The sequence below is a fragment of the Meleagris gallopavo genome, chromosome 10 (genome assembly GCF_905368555.1).
Source record: "Meleagris gallopavo chromosome 10, MGAL_WU_HG_1.1, whole genome shotgun sequence".
Lineage (NCBI taxonomy): Eukaryota > Metazoa > Chordata > Aves > Galliformes > Phasianidae > Meleagris > Meleagris gallopavo.
Window position 1 is genome coordinate 18,608,515 of NC_139413.1, and position 27,702 is coordinate 18,636,216.

The 27,702-nt window shown below is 35.7% G+C and overlaps 2 protein-coding genes across 2 annotated transcripts in view; one reads left to right on the forward strand and one right to left on the reverse strand.

Moving 5' to 3' along the window:
* AK5 (adenylate kinase 5) overlaps positions 1 to 13,304 on the reverse strand; it is a 98,690-nt gene extending 85,386 nt beyond the window's left edge. Inside the window, exons 1-2 of the mRNA XM_085231613.1 lie at positions 13,141 to 13,304; positions 12,379 to 12,458 (exon numbers count right to left, since the gene is read on the reverse strand). The gene's annotated coding sequence lies outside the window, so the exon portion shown is untranslated. The remainder of the gene's footprint in view (positions 1 to 12,378; positions 12,459 to 13,140) is intronic.
* A 21-nt stretch (positions 13,305 to 13,325) lies between these two features.
* Positions 13,326 to 27,702, forward strand: part of PIGK (phosphatidylinositol glycan anchor biosynthesis class K) — a 64,720-nt gene continuing 50,343 nt past the window's right edge. The window contains exons 1-8 of the mRNA XM_085231616.1: positions 13,326 to 13,459; positions 14,546 to 14,599; positions 16,704 to 16,795; positions 18,209 to 18,344; positions 19,318 to 19,429; positions 19,778 to 19,874; positions 20,219 to 20,336; positions 21,344 to 21,454. Of these exons, the coding sequence (XP_085087742.1) occupies positions 13,358 to 13,459; positions 14,546 to 14,599; positions 16,704 to 16,795; positions 18,209 to 18,344; positions 19,318 to 19,429; positions 19,778 to 19,874; positions 20,219 to 20,336; positions 21,344 to 21,454 (822 nt within the window). The 5' untranslated portion in view covers positions 13,326 to 13,357. The remainder of the gene's footprint in view (positions 13,460 to 14,545; positions 14,600 to 16,703; positions 16,796 to 18,208; positions 18,345 to 19,317; positions 19,430 to 19,777; positions 19,875 to 20,218; positions 20,337 to 21,343; positions 21,455 to 27,702) is intronic.

Genomic DNA, 27,702 nt, shown 5'->3' on the forward strand with positions numbered 1-27,702 from the left:
TGTGTAAATTCTTGTCTGACATGTTTATTTTCTTTAGTAAGTTACCCTGCATTTTGCTCCACTAGATCATACTACCAGGAAAAAAAAAAAAATCTGACTTTCTGCTATTAAATTATTACCATTATGCACATCCAAGTTATTATTAAAAAAAAAAAAAAGAGGGATTTTTAGCTTATCTGCTTTTCGTTACACAAAATCAAAATCTATGTTACAGAAATTACCAACTCAGAAAAAGTGTGGCTGTTTAGGAAATCTGTCAGACTGAATATATCAAATATATCCAGAAAGTATACTTTTTGATCTAACAATGTGGCACCTCCTTCTAGAAGTAATTTGTTATGCATTTGCCTGTGGCAAAATCCCCATATTGAAGCAGGGTCATGGATCAGTGCTTCTCAAAGGCTCTGAAGAACATCAGCAGCAAAGAATTAAGAATACATTAATTAAATGTACAAACAAAGCTGGGTTATTTATCATTTCACATACTACCTATGTGTAGCTTAAAGGCAGCTGCTTGAAAGTTAGCTGTTTGTCTTTTAACAGCATCTGATCAAGACTGTGGATGGAATTGAAGTGGTTTTACTGCTTCAGAAAATAACACAGGATGAAAAAGAAATAGAAAGAAATGGGAACACGAATTTAAACTCCAAAGCAGTGTCTACTTCTGAAGGTACAGGCAGCCCTTCACAGTACTGCGGTGAGACAAAATTACTGGTAATACTTCTACCACTTCCTACTTCTTCTGCAGGCCAAGAAGCCACAGCATTTTATTATCAAAATGGTAATTCAAAAGTTCTGGAAATTCATCTTGAAATTTCTAATGGATCCTACATCACTGGGCTGATTCCATTTCCATCCTTGTTGGCTTCTCCCGTAAATAAATGAAGTTGAACTAATATGAAATTAGCATGGGATCAGCTGGGATATGCTGTTCTGGGCCATCTCTTCTCCTTCCTGGTTAAAACAATTATGTAACACCCAGAGCCTTCAGTTATAACTTAGTAGGTGCTGTTTTCAAAAATCACTTCAGAATCTCCCAGTGTTTTCTGAGTCTTCTCATTTTCTCACCTAGTGCCCATTCAAGCCTTAGTGGCTGTCATATTTTCAAATAACCTGCAGCTCTTCTAGATGTCTTTATTAGATCGTAACTGATTTCTTGGATTGAAGTACTTTATACAGGCTGGTGCAATACATTTGGACACTTTGAATTTGTAGATTCTGCAAGTAAAACAGTTATGTGCAACATTTAAAATCCAATATGGTGAATTATATGCTTCTGATCCAGAAATAGTATGCATTTTAAAGTAAATACAGAACTTTCTTACAGCCCCGTACCACACGTAGACTATTAGTGTGGTGTAAATTAACCCAAGATTACTAAACTCATCTTTTCATTTTTATGACAAACTTGTTTCTGCACTGTACTGTTTCTCTACAGTGCTGTTAACATGACTTTTTTTTTAACTTCCTGTTATTCCTCACATTTATTTTCTACTTTGCTAAATCTTTTCTTCTTCTTTTCCTTTTTTTTCCTTTTTTTCCTTTTTTTTTCCCCTCCTATGAATACCTAGGGAGAATTCTACGTGACAGAATCTAGTGTCTGGATGTCATTTTCACCAAGTCCCAGAACTGCCATTTTTTGTAACTTTAGTGGACACAAAAATGAATAAAACCTGGGAGGGAACAAAGAAAGTTGTGCTGCTTTAAAATTTGAAAATGAAGGCTTCAATATGATGAGAAGAAAAAAAAACTATAGGCTATGATCACGTCACTCCTTAGACTTCTTTTTGATAAGCTAAATACATGTGGCTTTGACTTTCCCATTAAAGTGTAATCATTATTCTGACCCTTCTCTGAACTCTTTCCAGTTTAGCAATAGGCTTCTTCTGCGAAGGCATCAACCAGGACACACTGTTCCAGAACCAGTCACGTCAGTACCAGGTACTGATGTGACTCAACCTGGCTCTAACATCATAACGCTTCTCTTTCCACACTGATAGATTGAAATGGTGCACTGGCTTCTGTGTGTTGCAATGTGGTTCATCCTTGGCTGGTTATCTAGCAGGCTCCTAGCAGCTCTGCTTTCTACTCTGCTGCATTCCCACATAGATTCCTCATTTCTAGAATAAACACCTGTTCTTTATTCTTAGATGTATAAATCATATATTTTCTTGCAGTCCATTTACCAGATTACCGAGTACCAACACCCTCTTTGTGAGTTACTACTTCCCTTGTCTTTGCTGACTTCCAGTGTTTCAGTATTATTACCAATGATTTTGTCTTTGTTTTTGGTTTGTTTGTTTGTTTGCTGGTAATCAATAAAACAGTTTACAGCACATGGCCAAAACATAGTGCCCATGGGACAAAATTCACTTAACATTTCACATTTAAATTTCAGTTGGTCTTATTTTTCAGTTCTAGTAATGAATGCAAAGATTTCAAGAGTTCATACAGTCCTCAAAATGTCTTTTCCAGCTGTTTTAAAACTCTAATACAAGTTATCCAGATATGCAGATTTACTCGGTTGCTTTTAGTGGCTACAATTTATAATACTTATCTGGCTACATTTGTAATGGAGAATGTTTCATCATAGCCCTATGATATAATTACATCATCTGATTATTTCTCCATATACTGAACCGAAAGCTTCCAGTTGTTTTTGTTATATCTGTGCAATCAAATTCAATCTCGCTAGGATCCTTTTCATTCTTCTGTATGGAAAAACAGCTCTTTTAATCCTGTTCCACCATTGGTCTTTATGTCATTTTGTTTCCATTCTTGTTTTTTACAGTTTTTAAATCTCTGTCATATTTCTTGAAGTTTCCAGTATGTGTTATGGATACTTTTCTTATTCTTAAGTATCTTAATTTTCATGCTAAATTGCATATTTTTCAATTTAAGTACTAAAAACTGATCTGACTCATAATAATTAGATTCCATGAGGATATTGTAGAGACATTATGTAGCTTAATAAATTCAAGGTTGCCACCTGAGGAAGTTAAGTCTTTAGTAAGATGGAAAGCAAGAGATCCTGTAAAAGTTTTCCCTGTTCTTAACTTGATTCCTATGATTACTGGTCTCTATTGCTGAGATCACAGTGGACTTAAACAGACCTTCACTCTTATTCATTATGGCTTCTTGATTCTTTTTGCTTTTATTTTATGGTACTTAAACCAATATACAGAAATCACTTTTTGGAAGATTATTTGTTTTCCTCAGTTACCATTCTTCAGTATACTGAATTTTCAATGACTTAGAAAGGATCAGATGTTTTTTTGTTTTTTTTTTTAAACCCAGTAAAGTCTTTGTTACTGAAAATGAAGTATTTTTAGCTTGTTTTGTTTCTTTTATATGAACTAAGGAAATCTATATAGCTATAGGTAAAAAAAAGAAAGGGAAAAAAAAAATCCACAAAGAAAGACTACACAAGTCAGTTAATAAAATAGGCATGAACTGAATAACCTGGGGAGATGGAAAGAAAAGAATTCAGCCACAGCTATTAAACTTCATTCTGGAGACTCAAAAGAGTATAAGACTGTTAGAAAATATGATTTCCTGCTACTTGTCATTTGGGTTTTATTTGAGTGGTATAATGCACCAATGCCTTATTTGTATACCCAGTTATTCAACCATATGGTGAAAATCTTTCCAACTTGAAAATCAACATGATAGAAAGTACAACTTTTGAAAAGAGAAGCCTCTTGTTGTCTGTTTGTTTGTTTTTAATAGAAAGCTAAATGAATGGAAAGTAGTGACAACTTCCAATTTGAAGGGCTTAGAAGAGTCATATGATATGATATGATGATATGATTGCTCTTATTTAGAAACTTTCAGCAGTTCTTCACACTGATGTCTTTACAATGGCTCATCGAATTGTGATGTCAAGTAATGAGGAAAAAGGTGCAAGTTAGGTTGATATAATTTTTTTACCTAGTCAGGGAGGATTCTAGACTGAACTTTTTCCAGTAGGATAGGGCGCATAGGACATTTACATTTATAGGTTTTTATTTCAATATAGAAAACCCAAAGTACTATTAATTTTGGACAAGCTGTACAAGTAAACAGAAACTTTATTTTGCCACTGTATGATTTATTGTACTTAGGGTTCACAATGGAATAATATTGGTATGTGTTCTTGTTGAGACTGATCACTGCAATAACTAGTGTTCTGGAAAAACTGAAGAGCCACCTATTGCCATACTCAGTATTCATCACAAAGCAGTAGCTGTCAAGATTCAGGTTAGCCAGTGGTATCTGTTGTTTCATCGTTAAAGAACTTAATTTATTTAGAGTTAAAGCTTTGTTTGCTTTTCATATTTCATTATAAAGTGGAGGATGACTATCCAAACCCTGCTTTATAAGCCTAGGAAGGTTGTAACTTAGGAAGGTGTTGGCTGACAACTCTCAATTTTATTTTAGGAGCAAATATTTTGTGGACAGAATTTTAGTTTTGATTGAGCTAAGCCCCTTCTGAATGAGCTAAGGTTCTTGAATTCATCTATTTAACTTTTTGCTCTTGCATTGCAATGAATAGAAACTAATTTGTAGAGCTTAAAATGTGCACGCTTCATAATAATTAGATGAAAATCAGAACACAAAACAAGGAAAAGATTAAAAAAAAAAATCTTAAGATGCAGTGAGCTGTGTTGAGAAACAACATGAGAGGAATTGGCAAAAGTTTTAACCATGGAGATGTTTTAATGTTAATTCAGAATTCATCCTGACTTTCTGCTGACGTACAAGAACATTGAATTTAGTCACTGACTTCAGTGAATGCTTTCTTGACATTATAACAAATGAGAATTGGATCAAATGCCTGTTTTCAGTAGAAGATGACACCCTGCCAGATGGCTTATTAGCAGAGGTAACAGAACAGTTGATGAAACTGTAATATGCTGGGTGAACCTGAACTCAGAACAACAAAGCATGGGTTGAAAACTATTGGCTAAATGGAAGAAGTGTATGGCTTGATACACGATAGAACGAGATACTGAATAACATTTTTAACATTTGAAATTACAAAAAATACTCAGCACTTCTTGAGTCATCAAGTCCTCTCCTCCTATCCAATAAAATTAAGTAGTTGTTCAGCCTCAATTTCTAACAGGGCCCCTTATATTCCTAAAGAAATCAAATTGTTCTGGATAGCAAACATGCCCTGACTGGATGTTAGTGTCATGACACAAGGCAGCAATCAAGAGAAGACTGCTAGCTGTTTTCTGGAGAACTTACAATGTTCTGTTCCTCCCTGAACATGTTTCAAGAGGCAGGTTGCTACAAATCTGCACAGCTGTACAAGCAACAGGCTCTCTGCAGCTTTCATATTTATTCATAAATGTTCAGGAAAAAACAAAAGACACGTTGCTTTAAACAGTATTTTGATATGCATTTGAAAAAGTGATCACTTGCTTTACATGTTTTTCCTTGTATATTCTGGATCTTATTGAGCTCATGATGTTAATATCTTCCATTTCATGATTCAAGTTATCTTATAAAACTTCAATCACTAGCATGTTCCACATCTCCATTTATTCAAAAATTAGAAAGCATGACTGTCTGGGAGTCTGCAGTTTTAAGAATGTCTTTTACAGCCCCCTGACTACAGTGAGCTAAGAAACTAAATTATTAACTTTACCATGGATTTCGAATTCCCCTCCCCTCTTCTCATCTCCTCTCCTCTCCATGTTTCATTCATTCAGTCTCTAGGTTAGAAGAATTATGACTTTTAGAGCTAGATTTCCTATCTGACTTCTATTATGGAAAAAAAATGTTACGAGCAATTTCTGGAAAAGAGCTGAATTTACCACTCAATATTACTAACACAAACACAGACATATTTCTCTTCCAAAATACATTTTTCATTTGTGACCATAAAAAGATCTGTCTGAGAGACTACACTTTCTTTTTAGAATTCTAAGCAGATAAATAGCCTAATGGATAAACTTATTTCAGAAAAGGATTTGAAAACCAATCTGACAATTTTAGATTATCATAACTAGATACAGAATTACTGAAGGAAATGGAAAAGATAGTTTATGCTATTCTGGTTGCTAAACGAGGATATAAGGGAGACAAAATATGTCAAGCCCCCTTAATTTTAAATACTCTTGTGATAAAAATCCATCCATGGAAGAGGATTTGCATTAAAAATGCTTCCCATAACATCATGATATATAACAACCTTCCAAAAATGAAATCATTCTCCTCACATTCTGGAAATATGCAGGTAAACCTAATCAAGTGAAACAGTGAAAATGAATACATAGTAACAACACCCAAAAATGTTGAGTACGTTTTGCAGTCTCCTGGTTTCAAGATATCATGAAATTAACACCGAATGCTTTGATATCCTTGGGTAGGTACTGCTGGACAGATGGAAAGCGTTTATTTTTTTTAATAACTATAAAGTCAAATTATTATCTGATTCTCGTATCTATTCTAAAGCAGAGAGCACACATTTCTGTACTTGATAAGCAAATGTTATTTCTTCAGATATATGATCATTTAGCTAATAGACCTTACAAATAATATGTATTTGAAATGCTTAAACACTGGACCTTTTATTGAAAGCTTGACTTGAACGATTTTCAAGCTCCAAAAAGGTTTTTCTTTATTCTTTTTTCCCCCGATACTATTAATCAGTTGTCAGAATGCCATATCTTCCAGAGCACTCAGCTAATAATTTGTTAAAAAATGAAGAGAGGGTGTCACAGAAAACAGGTTTGAATCACCTTTGTAGTCTCTACAATCAAAGCCAGGCATATATTCAATTAATACCTGACTCTGTTGACTTGGACTGTGCTGTTTGGGTTTTTGGATCTCTGAACTTTGGGGAGTATGGCCATTTCACTAATGTGAACGTGTCGTAATGGTGAGGCAAAAAGCCTGCTAAAATTATCACACTGAATGTTTTATGAAACTGGGACATGTATCAGGCTCTGTGTTTTAAATCTTTCATATATACACACACACAATGATTATTCTTTGTTTTTATTTTTTCCCAAGTGCAAGACAAAATATACATTTTTCAGCACTTTATAATGAGAGAATTTTTGTTTAAGGAAATCTTTGCTAGCTCTCAGAGAGTTAAAGTTCAGGGAGATGACTGTCACTGAGAAAATATTTTTGCAAATGTATCCATTAAGATACTGACTAGTTGAAACTGATGTCTTTTCTACATATAAAAATAATTCACCTTGAATTAATGTGTAAATTCAAATGCTTGTCTTAAAAATATAAAAGATCATTAACCACAGCAAACATAGGTTTTAATTTTTCATGTAATATATATCCAATAGGTGAAATAATTTGTTCAGGTCATAAAACAGGACAAATACATAGAATCATCAGATATGTATTAATGTGTTGCTAATTACTGTTATTACTATGACTTCTTCTTGACAGTATCTTTCAGTTTCTAGAGTATAAAAATCTCATTAGGATACACTCCTCCTCACAATTATTATTAGAGGTGGAAAGAAAGCCTTAAGTTTTTTTTTTTATTATTCATGAGAAGATTGCAGAACAATATAGAAAAAACTTTCATAGAATTCATAACCAACTGCATTCTCATCTCAACAGTTCTCCTCAGTTTGCACAATACCCTGATCAATTTATGCCACAGAATTTGACTTTTAAGAAATGAAGTATCTGGGGGATTGCCTAGCCACCAGTTCACTTTCTTGCTGAGTTTGTTATTTGGTTTCATCTACACTCTTGCTTAAGTAAGATCTCATTTCATTTTTTAGGTAAAATTCCACTTGGCACTGAGTGCCAGCGATTTAATGGTGAAAAGGCATTGAAGGCAACTGACCTCCTGCACAGAAGGAAATTCCAACAACGCTGCATTTTTATAACTCGCAGCAAAACCTGGCTCCCAAGTATTATCATTTCAATTGATGAAGTCATTCTGGCATTTTTACTTGGAAACAGCTTCCAGTAAATCTGCTCAAAGAAATGAGTACTTTTAATTCCAAATAGCATTAAGTATAATGGAGTTAGAAATTGTAATATGTTGAAGGATATTCCACGCTTAGTTCAGCACGAATGCTTTCCATCTGACCCACAGCAACTTTTAGAATATCCTGCTAAAAGTAGCTGAGAAGGGAGCCAGACTCTGTGTTTTACGTTGTTTGAACAGTCTGGGGAATTATTAAGGTTTGTTGATCCATTGCTGCTTTTCTTTCCAGCTTACCAGCTACTCTAAAATGTTCAAGCAATCCTTTGTCTAAAAAATTTTTTTACTCTTGTCACATAACAGCTGGGAAAACAAAAATAATTGTTCATATTTATAGTGGCTTTTTTTTTTTAAATATTAAATAATTCCATCTGTTAAGAATATTTCTGTGAATATCTCATAGGCCTGTTTTTGAATTTGCCTTAAATTTTGCCTTTCAGTTTTTCAGTGCAGTCTTCCACCAATCAGTTCTAGTAACTCATCACACTGTGATCTATATAACCTCTGCTGATAATTGACTAGAGTCAGTATACTCACTGTTCAAATATTTAACATTAATCAACATTGTTGTACCTGGTATCTGAGTAACCTTTTTCAAAGTTGACTCTACTCACTGTCTATGTCTATTACATTTTTCATAATATTGTCTGTTTTTTTTTTTTCAGGTACTGCTTATGTGCATTCAGCCTGTAATTCTCAAAACTTTGCGCCTGTTTTCTCATTTAGCTAATGAGTAGTTCTCAACAGAGTAAAATAAAACCTTGCTTTCAAATGAAGAAGGTTACTTGTAAGACAAAAGAATATATTTAGCTTGCAGGCTGTAGAGTAATTTAAGAATACACAAGACAGCTTTAAGTAACAATAAGGGAGCTAAAATCAGTTCATCAGCAATATAGTCCTTTACTTGAGTTAATTTAACCAGCAAAGCAGAGAAAACTTCAGCTCATTCACTAGGAGGTCTTTCCACCTCATGGTGTGGAACAGCAATGAAAAATCATGAATCCATGGCACCCGAGACACTCCAATACTTGGCACGTTTCAGACATGTGACAGACTTAGCACAGAGATGTCAGAACTAGAGTGGAATAAAAATTATGACTTCTTAAGGATTCCCAAACATGATGTGTTATATCCACTGCTTGAAGTTAAGAGTAGAACTATGATTTTAAATTTAGCTTTACTCAGAGCAATTTAAGTAAGATTCGTATCTTGTTCCTAAATAAAAAGCCCATAAGTTTTCCATTTGGGAATGAACCCTTAGAAATATCAATGGAAAAAATGCAAAGAAGGGGATGATTTAAAAAAGATGAAGGCATTCTTTTATTGCTGCATTTTTCACATATTTTGTTACCTTAGTAAAAGAGAATGACTGATAAGTTTTCAGCATTGATTTCTATTGAGAAAAGGTATTGTTCCACTAGACCAAATGTAACATTTGATGACTGCTATTATACCTAACAAACAATATAAACAAGGTACCCCTTCTTTTTATATTTTGTTTTCTCATATTTTACTTACGTTACTTATAGGATAAGCCATTGGGACTGTTTGTAACCCGATGTCTTCTGTACATGAAATACTGGATTAGTGCACAATTCAACATAATGGAAATTACACACTTGATGATATTTGAGTCATTAATTACAAAGCAGCACTAATGATGGTAGATGGTTAATTCATTAAGAACAAACATCAACTGAATTTCATTCTAGTGTCCAAGGTTTTTGTTTGAGCTCCAATTTGACCTCAAAAAGCACGGTGAAAAATTATTCCTGTCATTTCATTTGTAAATAAGAGTGAAAAACATTGTTCAGTTTGATTCTGAGCTAAACATAAGCAGCCGGATTCTATGAACTAGTTTCTGATGTGTTTAACCAGTGTACAAGAAGAATATATTAAAACATACAGTCCAGTAAAATTGTTTCAACTTTATAATTTTAGAAGAAAGATGTCTATGTAGTTATTTTCCTTTGGAAGTTCTGTATTGATTATCACCATAACACTGTTGCATATTTTTTATCAGAATTACCTTGCTATTGTATATCTTCTAAATTATAACATTCTGTAGAAAAGCCATTCTCCCACAAACAGAAATAAAAAAAACCAACAAAACCAAAAAGAACACTTAAAACAAAAATAATCCCATGCAAACAACAAACAAATTAATAAAATCAGTCATTAAATTGACTACTTTTTTTTTCATCCAGGTTCCATAATTGGAGGCAGCAATTTTATCAGCTCAGGCACCAAACCTTAGCAACACATTTGTTGGTTACAAAACTCAGAAGCAATATAAAAATGGGACTTTTCTGAATTTTCAAATGTACGGTTCTGAAAGTAAAATGAAGAAAGTAATAAATCTGCATTTTTCTTTAGTGATAATACAGTTGACCTATTACTGATGATTCCTTAAGAATCTGTCTTGTTGGCATATTTCATTGCAAGAATTCCTCTTCATTTTTCTTTTGGAAGAACAATAAATGAGCTAATTTTTTTTTTTTTTAATCTTATTTCTACTGTAGAAAATTATTGGGCAATATGTGCAAGTCTGATAAGAACAGCAGAAGAAACACAGGACCAGGATCAAGAGTACACAAGAAAGAAGAGATGCTAAGATATATATAGGTAATATAATTGAGGTTAATACTAGCAAAAAATCAAGAAATGTAATTGGTGTATATATATAAATATATATATAAGCACAACACTTTGTGGCCAAAAATTTTGAGATAAACCTTAGTAAGCACAAATTCTTGTTTTAGAAGCTTACAGGTTACATTTGCAATTGCTGCCTCTCCTCAGAGGAAGGCCAAGCACCATGCTGGGCAGGAGGAACTGACAGATGGCTCTAAGAGGGCAGTTTCAAGACGGTTTAGATTAGAGGATTAAGGCTGGAGCAACCTGCTGGTGGAGGGAAGAATTTGGAAGGGCACCAAGAAGTGAATACCAGCTGCAGCTACAGCAGCTTTTTAAATAGTTGTTTTAATTACAAATCATTTTTGAATACAAATTTGGTGTCCTTTCTAATTACTCAGCATGAGGTACAAGAAACATGGTGGCAAAGGTCAATCTAAAAAGACACTGAGCATGAAAAATACTGTGATTAGCATGAAAACAAAAAAGAATGAAAATGAGAAGCAGATAGCACAGAGCTTTATTCTAGACAAAAACTCCTCTATAGGCATGGAAGCAAACACCGCATTTGTACTGAGAGCTGCCTATAGGACATAGAGATGAAAAAATAAAGGCAAAGCTTTTTTTTTTTTTTTTTTTTTTTTTTACTATCTTATTGGGAAAAAAATAACAAATGATACCACCTCCAGGAATAATGCCTGAAGCACTGGGGTGTTCCTGTGTGACTGATGAATACTAAAGCTTATAAAAGACAGACTGTACAGAAATAAAATTCATAAGTATCATAAGTAGAAGAAGGAAGAGATCCATTACAAAATACACTCAAATAGGCTAAGGGAATCTAGAAGGCAAAAAATGCTAGAGAGACCTAAAAAGCTGAACTGCATACTGTATAACAGACCATATAAATTTGGAGACCATTCCTTTGGTCTCCAAAGTGCTTGTGAAACTGAACTTGCTGTATCACAGCACTGTTTCCACTCTGGGAAGGCATCAATATGACCTGAATGCTTAGAATAAAAGAGTGACACTTGCAGTGTTGCTGCAGATGATCTGAACACTGCTCACATGCTGCAGCAGACAGCACGTGACACAAGTGATGAATTTGCAGCTATGCTTTTACATCAAGAGCCAATTGAACCTTACTGTATGTTGCCATGACAAATAACAGCAATATTGACAAGTGCGCTTAAACTATTCTGTCTGTGAAACCCAGCATCCAAAATGTCTCATCCCCTGCAAGTGATATTTCAGTTCTCAATTGCTCAGTAGATGTCTGCAGAGTCCAAAAGTGAAAAATTATGTTTACATCATTCCAATGCTGTCAGATTCATGACAAAAACGTTCTTTCCTTTTTTTCTTACATAGCAAATCATATATAGTGAAAAGAATATTACTAAAACTATAGTCAGATATTTCAAAGAATGCCACGATTAAGGTTGCTTGTGATACACATTTGCACATTTTAGAAGGTTCAGGAGTTTTTAAGTGAATTTGATGTGGGTGTTTTTTTTTTTTAAAGTTTTATTAAGAAAACAAAAAAATGTTAATTACTTCTTGTGCCAGGAAAGATTCCTTTAAGGAGACGTTCTTTCTATTGGTAACATTTCACTTAACTTTCATCAGTATGAATCACAGATTCAGAGAATGGCTTGAGTTGGAAGAGACCTTAAAAACCACTTCCAACTCCCTGCTGTGGGCACGGTGCCCACTAGACAAGGTTGCCCACACAGGAGCTAAAGGGTAGTGAAGGACCACCCAAGTCAAAGAACACAAAATCAGCTCACCAGCTTATAAAAGTGGATGAGGACATGCTCTGAAAGATAGCTGCCTATCCTTTGGGATCACTGATGCATCTTGAACACACCTGAGAATGATAAAAACAGAAACATTTGAAAGAGCAAGGAGAAATCTTATACTTGGCCCCATTTTAAATTCAGCATTCTGGAGCAAGAAGCTTCATAATCTGGCTTACAGGGAGGGACAAATAGACACAGATAGCCACAGCAGTTCTCAATGTGTTCATAATAAGCTCACACAAATGTGCTCAAGCATAACAGGAGCTGGTGACTGCGGTCTTTGTAAGGCAAAAAGTTCATTGGCTGTAGGCACAAAATGTGATCTAATCACAGGTGATTATCACAAGGAAACCAGTCATGATTTCAAACAGCAAACGTAACATTACTGAAATTCCAACAACATATGAAAATATGCTGCTGTCTGAGAAGTCATTACTGATGACAAATACATGGAGCAGGAAATAGCTTCCACAGTCCAGGGCAGATTCTGTATCTTGTAACGGAAGGCATCAGATAATTGAGCAAAGACACTGAAAGGGTGAGTTAGTGAAAATTAAAAAATCATACCATATGCTTTATAGATTTTATTACAAACCCGATGATTCATTGGCTCTGACGGACAAGCCCTGTGTGCTAAAGGCAAGGCTATAGCAAGACATCTTGGCATAAAATCGGCTCTCATTCCTCTCCCTCCCTCTGCTCCTTTCCTCCAGCCCCCCGAAGCTGCTGCGCTCTGCATCCTGCCCTCACCGTGCCTCCACAACACACAGCGACTCGAGATCATTTCTGGTACGTAAAAAGCGCACGTAAACCCGCGCTTCAATTATGCAAACACTTGGCTCGGCTCGGAGCAGGTGACCGCTCCCGTTCTCCCCGCGGAGCAGCGGCTGCGCCTCTCCCACTGGGGCGGCAGCGCGGGGCATGCGCAGAGGTCGCATCGCCCCTTCCGGCAGCGCAGCGGAGCAACATGGCGGCCGCCGTGCCCGCCGCCCGCTGGGCCAGCGCCGCCGCCGCCGCAGCGGCGTTGCTCCTGGGGTGCTGCGGCGCGGTGCTCGCCAGTGGCATCCAGGTATGAGGGCTGGAAGGAGAGCGGTGGTGAGGACAGAGGGCGAGCGGCGCCGCAGACTGCGTTCTGCTACCGGGGCGCTGCTTCCTTCATCTTGCCGGCGCTCGGCGGAGCGGGCGAGCCCGGACTGCCTCTCGTGGGGTGGAGCCCCGCCTCGCTCCGCCCCGGCTGCGGTGCCGCTGCCTCGGGGGTGGGGTCTGGTGCAGGTGTGCGAGCACGTGCAGCTTGCTTAGGGACTGAAAAGAGTTGTTAAAAAACCCTCCTTTCTGTTAATACGTTTGCAATCTCCTGAAATGCAGTTTTGCTATGATAATGCAGTATAACTTTCAGTTGTGCAGGCTCTCTTTGCCTTTCTGGACATTTGCAAAGCCGTGTGTGGGTAAAGAGTTCCCCCGACCTTCATGCTGCAGTTCTGTCTGCTGTGAGCGAGTCTGCGGGCCGCATCGCCTGCTGCGTTGATTTCCTATATCAGTGTGCTTTTTGCACAGTGCACACAGTGCTCCTGGAGCCCCGGCCCCGCTCGGTGTCCTGATGCTTGCAGTCTGCTTGGAAAGGGCCCCGTGTCCTGCAAAGCCTGCGGGCAGCCGTGATTGATTGAGATAGTGGATTGCCATTGTCCTGGCTCCTTGTTGCTAAACATGGAGCTTAAAACTATAAGTTGACTTCTCTGCTAGAAGCAAGACTAAAGATTTTTTCTGAAGAAACAAAAGGAACAATAAAATAGAATTTCACCCAAGCCCCTTACTCAATAAGAAGGAAATTGTAAGTCAGTAAGTGTATTTTGTTCTTGGAGCATACTGTGGTATAGACACGCATGGGCTTTCCTTGTTAACTAAGCTGAAAGTGACTAATGGATCTTTTTGTTTCTTGTTTAGCAAATTTCAAGGAAGCGTTAGTTACAGTTATCTTGGGTAGAATGTGTGACATGGAATAAGAAAAATCTCTGGCTTCGAAGCTTTGGTAAATTTGATTTTAGGTATGGCGAGTGCAAGAATACATCAAACATTCTTTGTTTTGTGAAAACAAAAGTAGAAACGATCATTTCTTTCTTTCTGCTGAAAAACATCTAATATTGTCTCCATCCCTCAGGATCAAGCAGAACAGTTCTTCAAAAGTGGGCATACAAATAACTGGGCAGTTCTGGTAAGTGTAGTTCTGACAAATTCTACAAAAAAAGGTTTTCAACTTTTCATTATGTGCTGTATTTGCAACAGTTGTGCAATAATTGTGTTTGTTTGAAAGAAATAGAATGGAAGGATAAAGACTTGGAAATAAATAAATTTGAAGTGATCCCTGCAAATCTGTTAACTGTAATAAAATTATCTGTTCCATGTAATTACGCTTCAAGCACTCAGAACATAGAATTACGTGGCAGATTTCATTAAAGTAAAGTTCAACAGCATTAAAACAGTTAAATTATCACAGTGCATATTGAACCAGCATGTAGTTATGATATCAGAGAGGTATGTCTCTGACCAGGAAGGTATAATTTGTTTCTGATTTGTGTGTCCTTAGTCAATCTGTTAACTTGTGATAACAGGCTTAGAATAAAATAAATTCAGGAGACATAATGTTTAAATCAACTGTTGTTAATTTTTTTTCTTTGCCATGAATCTTTTATTAACTTTGAATCATACGGCAGAATTGGTTCTTAATCACAGCTCAGGTCTTAATGACTAATTTGTTTCAGAGCACTATCATGATTACTCAGTAGCAGATGTTTGTTTTACAGACACTAAAATTTAGCAACATAAAATGAAAGTAAATAGCAATGAATTGAATTAGAAGGAATAATTTCTATATTCTATAAAGTACAAACTAGAAACTATTAAAACACCAAGTATTACTTTTAATACTATTAACAAATAAACAATTTTGTTAGAATGTTTAAAAAAAAAAAAGTGGAATGTTCTGACTGAGGAACTATACTTCGTATCCTCAACAGATTCTCTGCAAGTTATATTTTTTTTAAACAGTTCATGATTTGTCTTTATAACAATCATTACAGATTTTTTTTAAAACAATAAAATAGGGAGAATTTGGCTGCCATCAGTGGCTTCAAGCCTGGACATGTTTTCTGCTGTGTTGTAAGAGGTAACGGAGTCTTGCAAAGTCACAGCTGTATTTGCCGGGGTTATAGAGCTGTGAGTGTTGCTGAAAGGGAAATGTACACATGGGAGTTTTTGAAATTTTAACTGAATGGACTTGAAAATCCTTTCAGACTGAATTTGGATTTTGATTTAAGTTTCTTTAAGTATAGAAAAAAAGATAGCACAAGTTTGCTTAAAAATATTTCTATTTAACTTGAGTTGAAGAATTTAAAAAACTGTCTGAAATGCTGTGGTCATTCCTTCTTTTCTATTTTTCTGCTTTTAAAATCCGATCTTTTATAAAGCTTTTTTCTTCATCTGTCTGAATGATTGGTAAAGAAATTTGTCTGCAAAGGAAAGTTGCTGTTGGCGTAGAACAAATGAAAAGTAGTGAACTTGATGTAAACACAAGGACAACAATAAGGCCAGCAAGGAACTGCAGCAGATTGCCTCTGAAAATTTTGGAATCTCATTGGTTTGGAGTTTTTGAGGACAGATTAAATAATATCTCACCTAGGGAGTAGATATCCTCCAACTTTAATGATTCTATGAATGACTCATCCCCAACCCTTCCCCCTGTTAATATAAGTGAACTCTGAATTTTTTTGAGACTTTGTATTCAGATTTTGGTTAGAGCTTATGTAGCTCTTTATTATGTTTGACTCCTTAAATGCAAAGTACTCTCATTGTATTTTCCCCAGTGTGATTTCAGCGTGAATTCACTTATGCGTTTATGCAGTAGTGCTCCCAGAAGGGGTTTGCTATAGAGATGAAAACTCTTCCTTAGATTTTTCTTTTATTGGATATGGAGACAGTAAGAGGAAATAGAATAGCTTATCTGCCCGCTGTTCTTGCTGGTTTTGTCCCTAAAATGGCATTTTCTATACTTAGTTGGGTTTTATGTCAATTTTGTCATGAGCAAACACATAAAGAGCATTTTTTTTTTTTAACATTTATATCCACATTTATTTCTTTGGTACAACAAAGTTTTATATATATATATAGCTTACATCATGACTTTCTTGGTGTTGCTGCTTTCTTTCTGATTTGTTACTTTGTTAAATACCTGTTATCAGTGTCTTTTGATGCCAGGCCTATTTGTGTATTTTACACTACTTAATGTGGTGTTGGTTTTTCTCTTCCCTTAAAAATTCAAGGTATGTACATCTCGATTCTGGTTTAATTACCGTCACGTGGCAAACACTCTTTCAGTATACCGAAGTGTCAAGAGATTGGGCATTCCTGACAGGTGAGGGGATCTTGGTGAACTCAATTCCTTTCAAATGTGCTATTAAAGTCTTTCTGCTGTCTGAAGCAGTATGAAAATATATTTTTCGTCCCAGTTTAAGGTAACTTAGAAATAAACGTTTATCACAATTCTTAGGCGTGCTCTTTTATGTTGGGGTTGGTTTCTTTGTTTTGAAAGGATTTGTTCCTTGTTTTAAATGGAACTGTATCTGGTGGTTTAAATTACTTGTCATCTATCAGGAGAATTCATTGGGAAAATGGTTTGTGCTTCTATGAATATAGGTTGCTCTGATTTGCTGATGTGTGGGTGCAATGATTCAGTTTATAAGAGGAAAGTTCTGCTAGGATAAAACTAAACTTAAATGAATAAAGGAATAGTTTTTGATTGCTGGAATCATTATGTGGTTTAAGTTTTACAATATGGGAATAGTGGTAACATACATGATTGGATTACTTTAGTTTAACAGTTAACCAGCAAATTAACACCAAAGTTGTTTTTCTGGATGTATGGACAGTGTGTTTTTTAAGAACGCATATGGTGCACGTTTGTGCTCAGTTGTCTGCATTTTATTCCAAATGAAGTAATTTACTCTGATTATTTTTGAGGATCTGTGCTTCAGTTATTTTGGGTAGCATTTATCTTTTTAGCATGTGTGGAGTGTATCGGCACTTAATGAAGAACAAAATTACTCTTAAAATACTCATGTAGACATACAGGCGGTGACATAGGTAAACAAACAGTGACTACTTGGTATTTCATGTATTGACCAAATCCTGACCCTGCCAGATGTGGATGTCTGGCTGCATGCAGGTTGGTACAGCATTCTGATAGTCCTTCAAGTGCTATTTTTTTTTTTTCATGTTACTGTGAATAAGACAAAATCTGTCAGCTGTCAACTCATATGTGTGTTCCATAGAAGAATTTCTGGTTAATACTACTAACCATGCAGCAGTGTATCAGATGTGGTATAATAGTTTGAAGAATGTTTGTGAGCTCCCCAGATTTAATGATCAAAATAATTTTCATTATGTTTTTAACTGATCTACTTGAAAAAGCACAGACAGGTTGGAATTTCTTCTGTGAAACAATATGAAGTGATTTAGCCCTGTTTTGTCACCTAGGTCTGTGTGAGTCTGTATCATAGAGTTGCTAGTGTTAACTGCCTGCATATTCAGCTTTGGCCTGAGTGAAACTTGTTCCTAGATAGCAGTTAGCTGCATTTTCCTCTGTGGCAACTCTATCAGTGAGAGTGTTCATAAGGATATACCATGTAACTAAGCAAATCTTCACTTACAATGACAGGCATCTTCTTGATGTTATAAGCTACTGTTTTAATCATGGGATGATTTTGTTGTAATTTCCTTTAGATTTATGTATAACCAGAATGTCTGAAAGGTCTTCCTTGTATTTCAGTCACATTGTCCTGATGCTGGCAGATGATATGGCATGTAATCCCAGGAATCCTAAACCAGCTACTGTGTTTAGTCATAAAAACATGGAGCTAAATGTCTATGGAGATGATGTGGAAGTGGATTACAGAAGCTATGAGGTAGCCATGCCTTAAATTATTGGATGTATGTTTTTATGTCTCATCTTGCGAACACTTAACACCAATGTGAAACTTCCAGTGTACAAATGAAATGTGCTTTAGCTATTTATATTTCTAATCTTAAACTTATGCTTTTATTAAAAAAACTACTAAATGCCACAGCCTACTTATTTTTCAAAATAGTTACTATATAGAAATCTGCATTCTATTACCTTTTATATTTTGTGTAATATTTCAAACGGATCTCAAACAGGAGATCTTAAAGCAGACAACAAATAAATGATTTAATAGTGCTGAATAATTGTTGATAAAAGTTTATAGGAGCATCTAAAGGCATACGTAAGATGTGAAGCTTTGTGTAAAGAAATGAAGATACTATACCAAAATAGAAATATGTTGTTTTTTTGTTATGTTCTTTCCTGAGTATGGATTTTTGCTAGCATTTGTGCTGCATATGTCTGCACGGACAGCAAATGGAGTTTTATAGGCAGTTTTACAATCACCATCCTGATGATATCTGATCACACAAAGACTTATGTAACTGAAATTGATCTTGTTTTTCCTCTCCTGAGTTGCAGAAGTAATTTAAACTTTTATTTTTCCATGGCAACACACAGTAATGTTGGAGCATTTTGTAAGTACATGAGCAGCTTTGGCAGAACAAAGGTATACACTGACAGGTTTTCAAATCAATGAAAAAGGTATTCAGAAATTAACGATAGTAGTCTTATTGGATATAGTAGAACACCAGGCTGATATTAGTGAGATATAATAAGAGATGCTGTGTAATTGTGAGCCTTACTGCAGTAAAAATCTTGAACAGAAGATGTCTGTTGATACAGTTTATACCATACATCTTACTAGGTACACTGCGTGTTGTATTGTTCCATTATATTTTTTTAATGTAACCCAACCTAGAATTGTTGACCCATATTTTTATCTCTAAAAAATTACTTTATGCTTCTATTCTTAGGTTACCGTGGAAAATTTCTTGCGTGTATTAACAGGAAGAATCCCACCAAGCACTCCCCGATCTAAACGTCTTCTTTCTGATGACAGAAGCAATATTCTAATATATATGACAGGTAATTAGAGTTTTGCGTATACAGTTCTCCTGACATTTATTGCTCAGTTGGATGGATCTGTATGAAAGCATGAATTCCCATGAGGAGCCCAAACAAACAAACAAACAAACAAAAAAGGATTGACAAATGTTTTTTTTCCTTAACATGTCATACTAACAAAGAAAACCTGTAAGACTGTACTTATTAAATACAGTTTCCAGTCTAACTTATATTTTTACTATCTTTGTGCTGAAGTTTTATTGGAGCAAAACAATTGTTTGTTTGTTTATTTTTTAAGAAAGGTGATCACCCAGACAAAATATGTTCCCTTACCCTACATACTTGCCTAACTTGTGTTTTTTCTATCAGGTCATGGTGGGAATGGTTTCCTAAAATTTCAAGATTCTGAAGAAATCACAAATGTAGAACTTGCTGATGCCTTTGAGCAAATGTGGCAGAAAAGAAGGTAATAAGAATGTATTATGTAGAGGTTAAATACTATATTTCATTAACATGCCTGAAATCTTACTGGTAGGCCTAACTGAACTTTCAGCAGTGATGCTGTTTGTTGTCCATAGAATTAGGTGAAAATTTACATTCAGAAAGAAGAGTTTTAAATTTCGTTTTCAGCTTCCTACTGTAAGAACTGCTCCTGTGAATTGACTTGGCTGAACTTGCCATCTTAAAATCAATCAGTGCGAAGTCTTCTGTTCCTTAGGTTGCTAGTAGCTATCCTGGTGGCTAAAAAGCAGAGTTCCTGTATTTCAATCTAAAGAAAATTGAGTAAGAGGGCTGTTTTGTTTCTTTTAGGTACAATGAATTGTTGTTTATTATTGATACTTGTCAAGGAGCATCCATGTATGAACGATTTTATTCACCTAATATAATTGCCTTGGCTAGCAGCCAAGTAGGAGAAGATTCTTTATCAGTAAGTACGTTTTTGTGGTCCTAAAGACAATTTTCAGAATATCAGAATATATTTTTTTTAATAACTAAAATTTCCTTTTTAATTGTGTACTGTATAATGTGTTTAGTTATAAAGTGCAGCTTTGACAAAACTCTAACGTGCATCTTCCTGCTTTTGTGGGCTGTCACAAAGAAATGGGCTAATATTTAGAAATAATAGCAAAAATAATTTCATAGTATATTTTATAAATGTAAAATAACAGAAAATTATAATTGACAATGCAGAAGGTATCATACATGTAAGGAAGATGATGACTCCCCTCTTCCTTTGTCTACATATTGATTTTTAGCTATGCCTATCAACACTAGCTTTTATTTGTGTGTCTTTAACTGACACTGTCTTGCTCAGTTCCAGTTCAGTTCTAAAAAGTTTTCAAGGACTTGGAAAGGTTTACAGAAGTTCTGAGGACCCAGTGAAAAGGAAGAGGCAAATCATCTTCAGCTAGTTGCTGATAGTTGAAGGTGGTGATAGAATTCTGTGCTTCCTGGTTAATTTATACGTTACCTAGATTGGGCAAAAGTCTTATGGAAAGACTAATGAGAGATCTGAGAGGGGAATATTCAGTCTAGCGTTTCTTACACTTGGTATATGAAAAAAAAAAACAATACTTATACTCCATTGACATTACAAAAAGAATGATGGGAAAGAAATCCAAGCCAAACTGAAAATAAGCAGTTTTCCAAGCCCTAAGAAGCTTGGGATGGTACATAAATTCACTGGACTTCTAAGAAGGGAGTTCCCAGCTTATCGTCTAGATGTAGTCTAGAAAAATGAAAATAATCCATGTATTACATAGTTCACTAACAGTATGTTTTTTCACGAGTAGTAATTTGCTTTCTGTAATTTTCCTAGGAACAAATAACACATTACACTTAACTTTTGTAACATGCTATTATATGCTGTTCCCTTCTCTAAATACTGAGTTCTGTTCTGCAAATGCCCAGTAACTGTTCCATATTATTTTGTAGCATCAACCTGATCTTGGGATTGGTGTTCATCTTATGGACAGATACACATTTTACATGCTAGAATTCTTGGAAGAAGTTCATCCAGCCAGTCAGACAAATATGAATGACCTTGTAAGTAGAATCTCAACACTCAGTAATTTATTTTTTCCATGGTGTTCTCCAAATGCTTTCTGCACAGCTACTGTTTGTCTCGGAAGTAGCTTTGTGGGGAGGGTCTTTTTGCCATTATTAAGCAAAACAGTTTAATGTAACATGTAGAGGATTGTCCTTCATGTGAAAGTGGCTTGTTGGCTATAGAAAAAAGTTAACCAAAACTAGCCATTAAAAAAAAAATCATTGAAAAGTAAATAAAATTCATTAAATATTTAAATGAAATGTTTGTGCATAAAAAGTGATAGTTGGGAACTTCTGAAATATGTAAAATCAACTTAATAGATAACAGGCACTTTGTGGATATGGAAAGGCAACCATTGGTAGTGTTTTGCGAAGTTGATTAAACAGTTAAAATTCCATTTGTGCACTCACAAATGCCTATAGAGGCTGATTTCTCCACTTAGCTTTCCAGACCAAGAGATGTCTAAATCTGTCTGTGTTTGGAGTTTATTATATCTTAGGTGAATACTAAATGAAGCTTTCAGTTAAGAAGCCGGGAAGAAAAAAAAAAAAAACAACAGCCAGATAATCTAAGATAAAATGTATGCAAACACCCTTGTAACAATTAGATATATGCACTAATAAAATTGCATAAAAAGTAGCCATCTTTTATTTACTTTATTAACCCTTCATGCCTGTTCCAAGGCTAATTTTACTAGTAATATGTTCTGCTGCGTTGCCTTGTAGCTGTAAATCCTGATGCCATGGCTGTATCAATGATCTAGGAGCACTACTGACTGTGCACACTGTGTTTGATTCATTTGTGTAAATGGAGCATCTACTCCTTTGTCTACAGAGGCTTGTCCTAGTCTGGCTGTCAGATCCGTAGTAGAATTCAATCTAAACAGCCCCCACTTAACAGATTTTATGTTGATATAGAATTGATTCAGTGACTAAGATTCAGGATTCCTTTATTGGAATGAGAATGAAACTGGCTTGTAATTTAATACCTGTCTGATCATGAGATACAAAAAAACTTCAAAATCAATCTTGTTGAAGAATATGCAAGTTTTTTATTGAAGCACTTCTGCTTATACCTCGTTCATTCAAACAGCATTCTAGAATTCTGTTTTGTGAACTAGAAAATGAATTGACAAAAAAAAAAACAAAAACAGATATTAGTTCAGGTATTGTCAGCAGTACAGAAAATGTTTAGGTGCTCAAATAGCTTACATTTTGGGTTCTTTTGAGAAGATATTTAAACACTCTGCTTTGCATTTTTGTTTTACGTTGTATGCCAAATAAGAATGAAGACCCATGGAAACTTACACAGCTAAATTACTTACATTGTGTAAGACATCACAGCATGAATCTCTTTATTGCTGCTCTGGGAAGGGGAGGGAACAGAACCAATTATGTGGGACGGCTTGAAAAAGGACTGAATCATGATATACATATATTTCAGCAATTGTGTTATAGGATTCATATAGGTATATTTGGCACTGGAATACAATGTTAGTATTGTTCTGGGTTAAGAACAAAGAGCTAATGCTTATGCAAGCCTGATTTTTAAAACTGACACTTGCGAAGTCTGGGCAGTATATTAAGTGGCTCACTAACTAGTTCACTCTTAGCTAAACTGTAGTTGTTGACCAATCTTCTGTGTCTGCTGTCTACTCTTTCAGAAGAAAGTATTTGTTACATGGTGTCCATCATATCACCTATGTAATCTTCTCCAGCCACTCTTTAAAAAGCTTCACTTCACTTCCACCTAAGGTTGGATATCGCATTCCTGTGAAGAATGAGGCATCTTTCCTCCACCTACTTCCCACCTGCTCCATCTGTGTTGCTAAGGGAATAGCAAAAAGCTGTGCAAATGACTGATTTTCAGTTCGATTGCAATTCCAAGAAAGTAAAAAGTAATGTGCCACACATTCAAACTTTCAAAATCAGATTCATATATGTTCTATATGAGGCCTAATTTGTCATAAAATAACTTCAAAATGTGGCAACAAAATTTCAAGATAACAGTTTCCATTTGGAAATCAGACGGTTTTATTTAATTAGTATATTAAGTAAAAAGTTAGGAAACAGCAGTGCATCAAGAAATCTGTTTCATTTAGTCAGTTTCTTGTTTTTTGGTTTTTTTTCTCCTTTAAAGACCTTAGTTATCAAAGTGCTAGTCTGTAATTGCTTTGCCGTCCTTTTTTCACACAGGTACTGGGTAGTTGGATTGTTTATACTGGAATCCTCTTTTTCTCAGTGCCATTACACATTTTTGTTCCGAATTTGTCTCAAAATTGTCCTATGGTAGTAAACTGGTGTGGGACAGGTTACAAACACTTGTATGTAATATCTGTTTCACGCTTTCAGAGCTGATGCAGTTGTTTTGGAATACGTACATGTATTCTAAGAGCTTAGGAGACCTTCGTATTACTCGTGATGCGACCAATTATATCATCTCACCACAAAGCAGCTTGGAGTAGAAAGTGAACCCAAAATAGGAACAGTTATGGCAGAGTTATTGAGTCAGAGCCACTAAGCTCTGCTGACTTGTGCTGTGCTAATTAATCTGTACAGCTTTTCTTCTGCTTACTGAGTGATATTTTTGCAATTATATGTGATCTATTTTTTTCCATCTTGTATTAAAGATGTTATTTTTCTTTTCCTATCAAAAACTGTATCGAAGTGCATTTTTTTAATTGGAGACAAATATTTTTCCCTTTTTTCAGTGATGCTCAGTATTAAATAATGCTAGAGCCATTAGTTCTGTCTTCTGTGTTAATGTTAATGTATTTAACATGCATTATAATTAATTTCACTTAGCGAGAGTTTAAAAAGAAAATGTATATAAGTTGAATAAATTAGGATCTCAGGATATCTGCTTTCAGTTCTTTCTTTATTAACAAATACTGTATTTCAACAAGGAGCATAGTTATTTTCTGAGTGTTCATATGTGATCTGGAACTGTACCGCCCAGGAAGATAAATTTGGTGTTTAGTTGTATTTGGGTTTTGACTGCCACAAAGAACAGAAGCACATTGCAGGGTGCTGGTATGCTTCAGAATTCATGCTTTCTAATAGGTTTTTAAGGAGTAGTCAATTATGTATAGAAAAATCTACGAGGGGCACCAGACGTTTTATGTAATGATATTTTAAGCTTCTTTCCAACCTGGAAAATAGCATGGAAGGTAACGGCTTTTCTCTATCTAAATGACAGCTCTGATTTATTTGAGTGACTTTATTTTAACAAAATTGTTGTAGTTTAGGTGAAAGAATTGCCATCTGTGTCCGTATCTTGCTGTCCAGAAGAAGTTTACATTTGAAATACATCAAGGTGGATTATGAGACACAATGATAAATACACTAGCTTTGATCTGAAATCTGCTTGCTTTTAAAGTAGATTGAATACTTTACTTTCAAATTATAAACTTACAGATCATTGTTTCACTGCACTGATTTATGTCTTTAATAATTTTGGGGGGGTTTTTTGTTTGTTTTAAAATGCCATGAGCTTTTTGTCATCCTGTAGTGCTTTCTTGAGAGTTGTAAAAGGCAAGTGGAAGAAGTGCAAGCAGTTCCAGGTGCAGGAACAATTGGTGAAATTGGTGCTGCCCTCCTTCAAGAGTTAGAGGATGGTAACTGTGTGCGAGAAATAAGTGGCTGAAAAACATTAAGCTTCCAACAAGCTGTTTAGTGTGTCCATTGAGTTAAACTTAAATAAATGATTAAATCATCTGATATAATAGCCTGTTAACAGGCTATTGTAATTCTACTTAGAAATGTGGTATTGTGTTCTTTTTTTTTTTTTTTTTTTTTTGGTCCAGAAAAGCGTTCAGTTTGTCTATGAAAGCATAGAAGTATTCCACTGAAAGTTTATTTTAGTGGTGGGACAGCTTTACAGGTAAACCTGTGCTTGTAATTTTTTCTGCAGAGATGGGCATGTGATGAGATTCACTTTGCCCATGAGGATGGTGCTGTTATGCAATGTCACGCAGTCTGTACGTGTGATATTCTCCCAGCTGAGTCCAGTGGAGGGGAACTGAAGGCTCTGAAGAAACTGATTGGGTCCCTTCTCTGTACACATTTACTGCAATGATTTTGCAGATTTCACTCTTAAAATGCATTTGTTGGGGGATAAAAGATGTTTTTGAAGTCTGTGTTTTAGGAATGAAATGGAAGTATTTGCTGTGACCAGCAAGGCACAAGTTCAGTGAGCCCTCAGATAAAAAGAGCACTGGGCTCATGTTCCCTTAGTAGCTAACATAAAGCAGAATTGCGAAGCAGCTCTTTCTTTGATGTCTTTGAAGCTATTTGCAATGGTTGCCTATGATCAATAAACTTTTGACTTGCTGTTGGGAGTCTGTTTGGGGCTGATAGCAGGCAGCTGCATTGAAAGACCATTCATAATTTGTTGAGTCATTCGTTCTCATCATATATTCTCATACTGGTGTTAACAGTAAAGAATATAAAAGCATTGTAGTTTTTTACAATGTTTTGTAGCCTTTCTAGCCATTACCCTGACATAAAAATACAGCTGCAGCAAAGATTAATGTATCAAACAGAGGGATCAAAATAAATATTTAGCTTATGTAGCTTACTTTGGAGATAGGTTTTTATGTTTGTGCCCTTAGTTGGTGCAAGTTGGAGAAAATCTATTGTCTTTTAATGAAACCATGAAATGAATGTTTATGTGCACTGGCAAGTGTCTTCTGTATGTACGGGAAGCATGATACTGGTCAGTCTGGTTCATTTCCACTTCATGTAGAGGATAGCAAAGATCTTGTTCAGGACGTGATACTCTGCAAACAAGATAAGTGGGAATTACTGAAAAACAGCTCACACGATCACAGTGGATCTGTGTGCGTGTATCCATTGGTTAGGGTAAAGGTTAATGTGGGCTCAAGCCTCCGTGGATTTACAAGCTTAGACTCTAAGACCAGGTATAAAAGAGAAGTTGTAGTAGGTGCAGAAGGGAGGAACAGTGAGACAGAATCTGTCTGTAGTGGAACCAGGTACATTGCTTTCTCTCTGAGAAACTTTTTAAGAGAAGGGTTCTGCTGTCCTAAAAAAAGCCATACAAACCTGTCTATTTTGTGTTGGGCTGTGCAAAGAATTTCTGCTAAGAGTATGGAACGGAAACTTACAGGTTTTATCAGTCAGCATCTGTGATAATTGAGGCTGCATCTGCACTGAGCTAACTAGGACCTGTGATTCTGTCCTGAGAGTGCAACCAGCTGACTCACGACAGAATCAGGTATATAAGATCTATATAATGTAACCAATGGACCTGTTTGTGAAAATCACTTGGAATATGTCATTTTAGGAAGATGAGTGTACTTGGTAGTCCCGTGCATGAATGTACTCTGGTAAGTATTCTTTGTTGCTGGAACACACAAGGACTTGCGTAACAAACGGTGTTACCACACACCTGCAGGCTGTCCATGAGGCAGTTCAATGGGCAGCAGCATTTGGTCAAGAAGCTGTTCAAGGTGCTGTAGACCTTTCACCTGTATCTTAGAGGTTGTTTGTCTCTGCCTGTGTTTGGCGGGGTTGTGTGTTTAGTTATGAAATGTCTTCTATGAACTGAGACACAAACTCAGCTTTCCCAGCTCAGAGGCCAGGAAGTGGGGCCCTGATTGATTTTCATGGCTACACAATTTGAAGTAATGTTACTAATTAAATTACAAGCTATGTGCTCTAGGAGGCACCCTGGAATAAGGAATCTGTCTGGATGGAAAATGCTAGAGACTTCAGTGGGCAGTGTGGTAGGACCTGTGCAAAAATCCCCCAATCCAAAATTTTGCATCCAAAATCCACTGCTTTTGCCTTGAATAACTTCTGGATTTGTAACAATTTTACTGCTTAATAGGCATGCTGCTTTGTCAGATATCTTAAGTATTACAACTCATCTGTCATCGTTGTATCTACTTTATTCAGTATAAAGATACATTTGCAGAAAATGAGTCCATTTAAACTAGTTTAATTTGTTAGTGCTGGTTTTGTTTCCCACTGTTGGAATTTGTGCTGGAGGTAGTGGAACTAATAGGTACATAAAATTAATAGAAAAGTAGATAGCTGATTTATAGGTGTTACATGCATGTCTGTGTGCATTTTATGTGCATAGTATTCCTTTGATATTTTAAGATCCTCATTGAGTATTAATTCAGGCTGTAAACCAGAAATAAGGATAAGGATTTGTTTTTTTTTTCTGATCAAAATTTAAATTCTTGATTCAATTTTAAAGCCTTCATAGCTAGCTACTT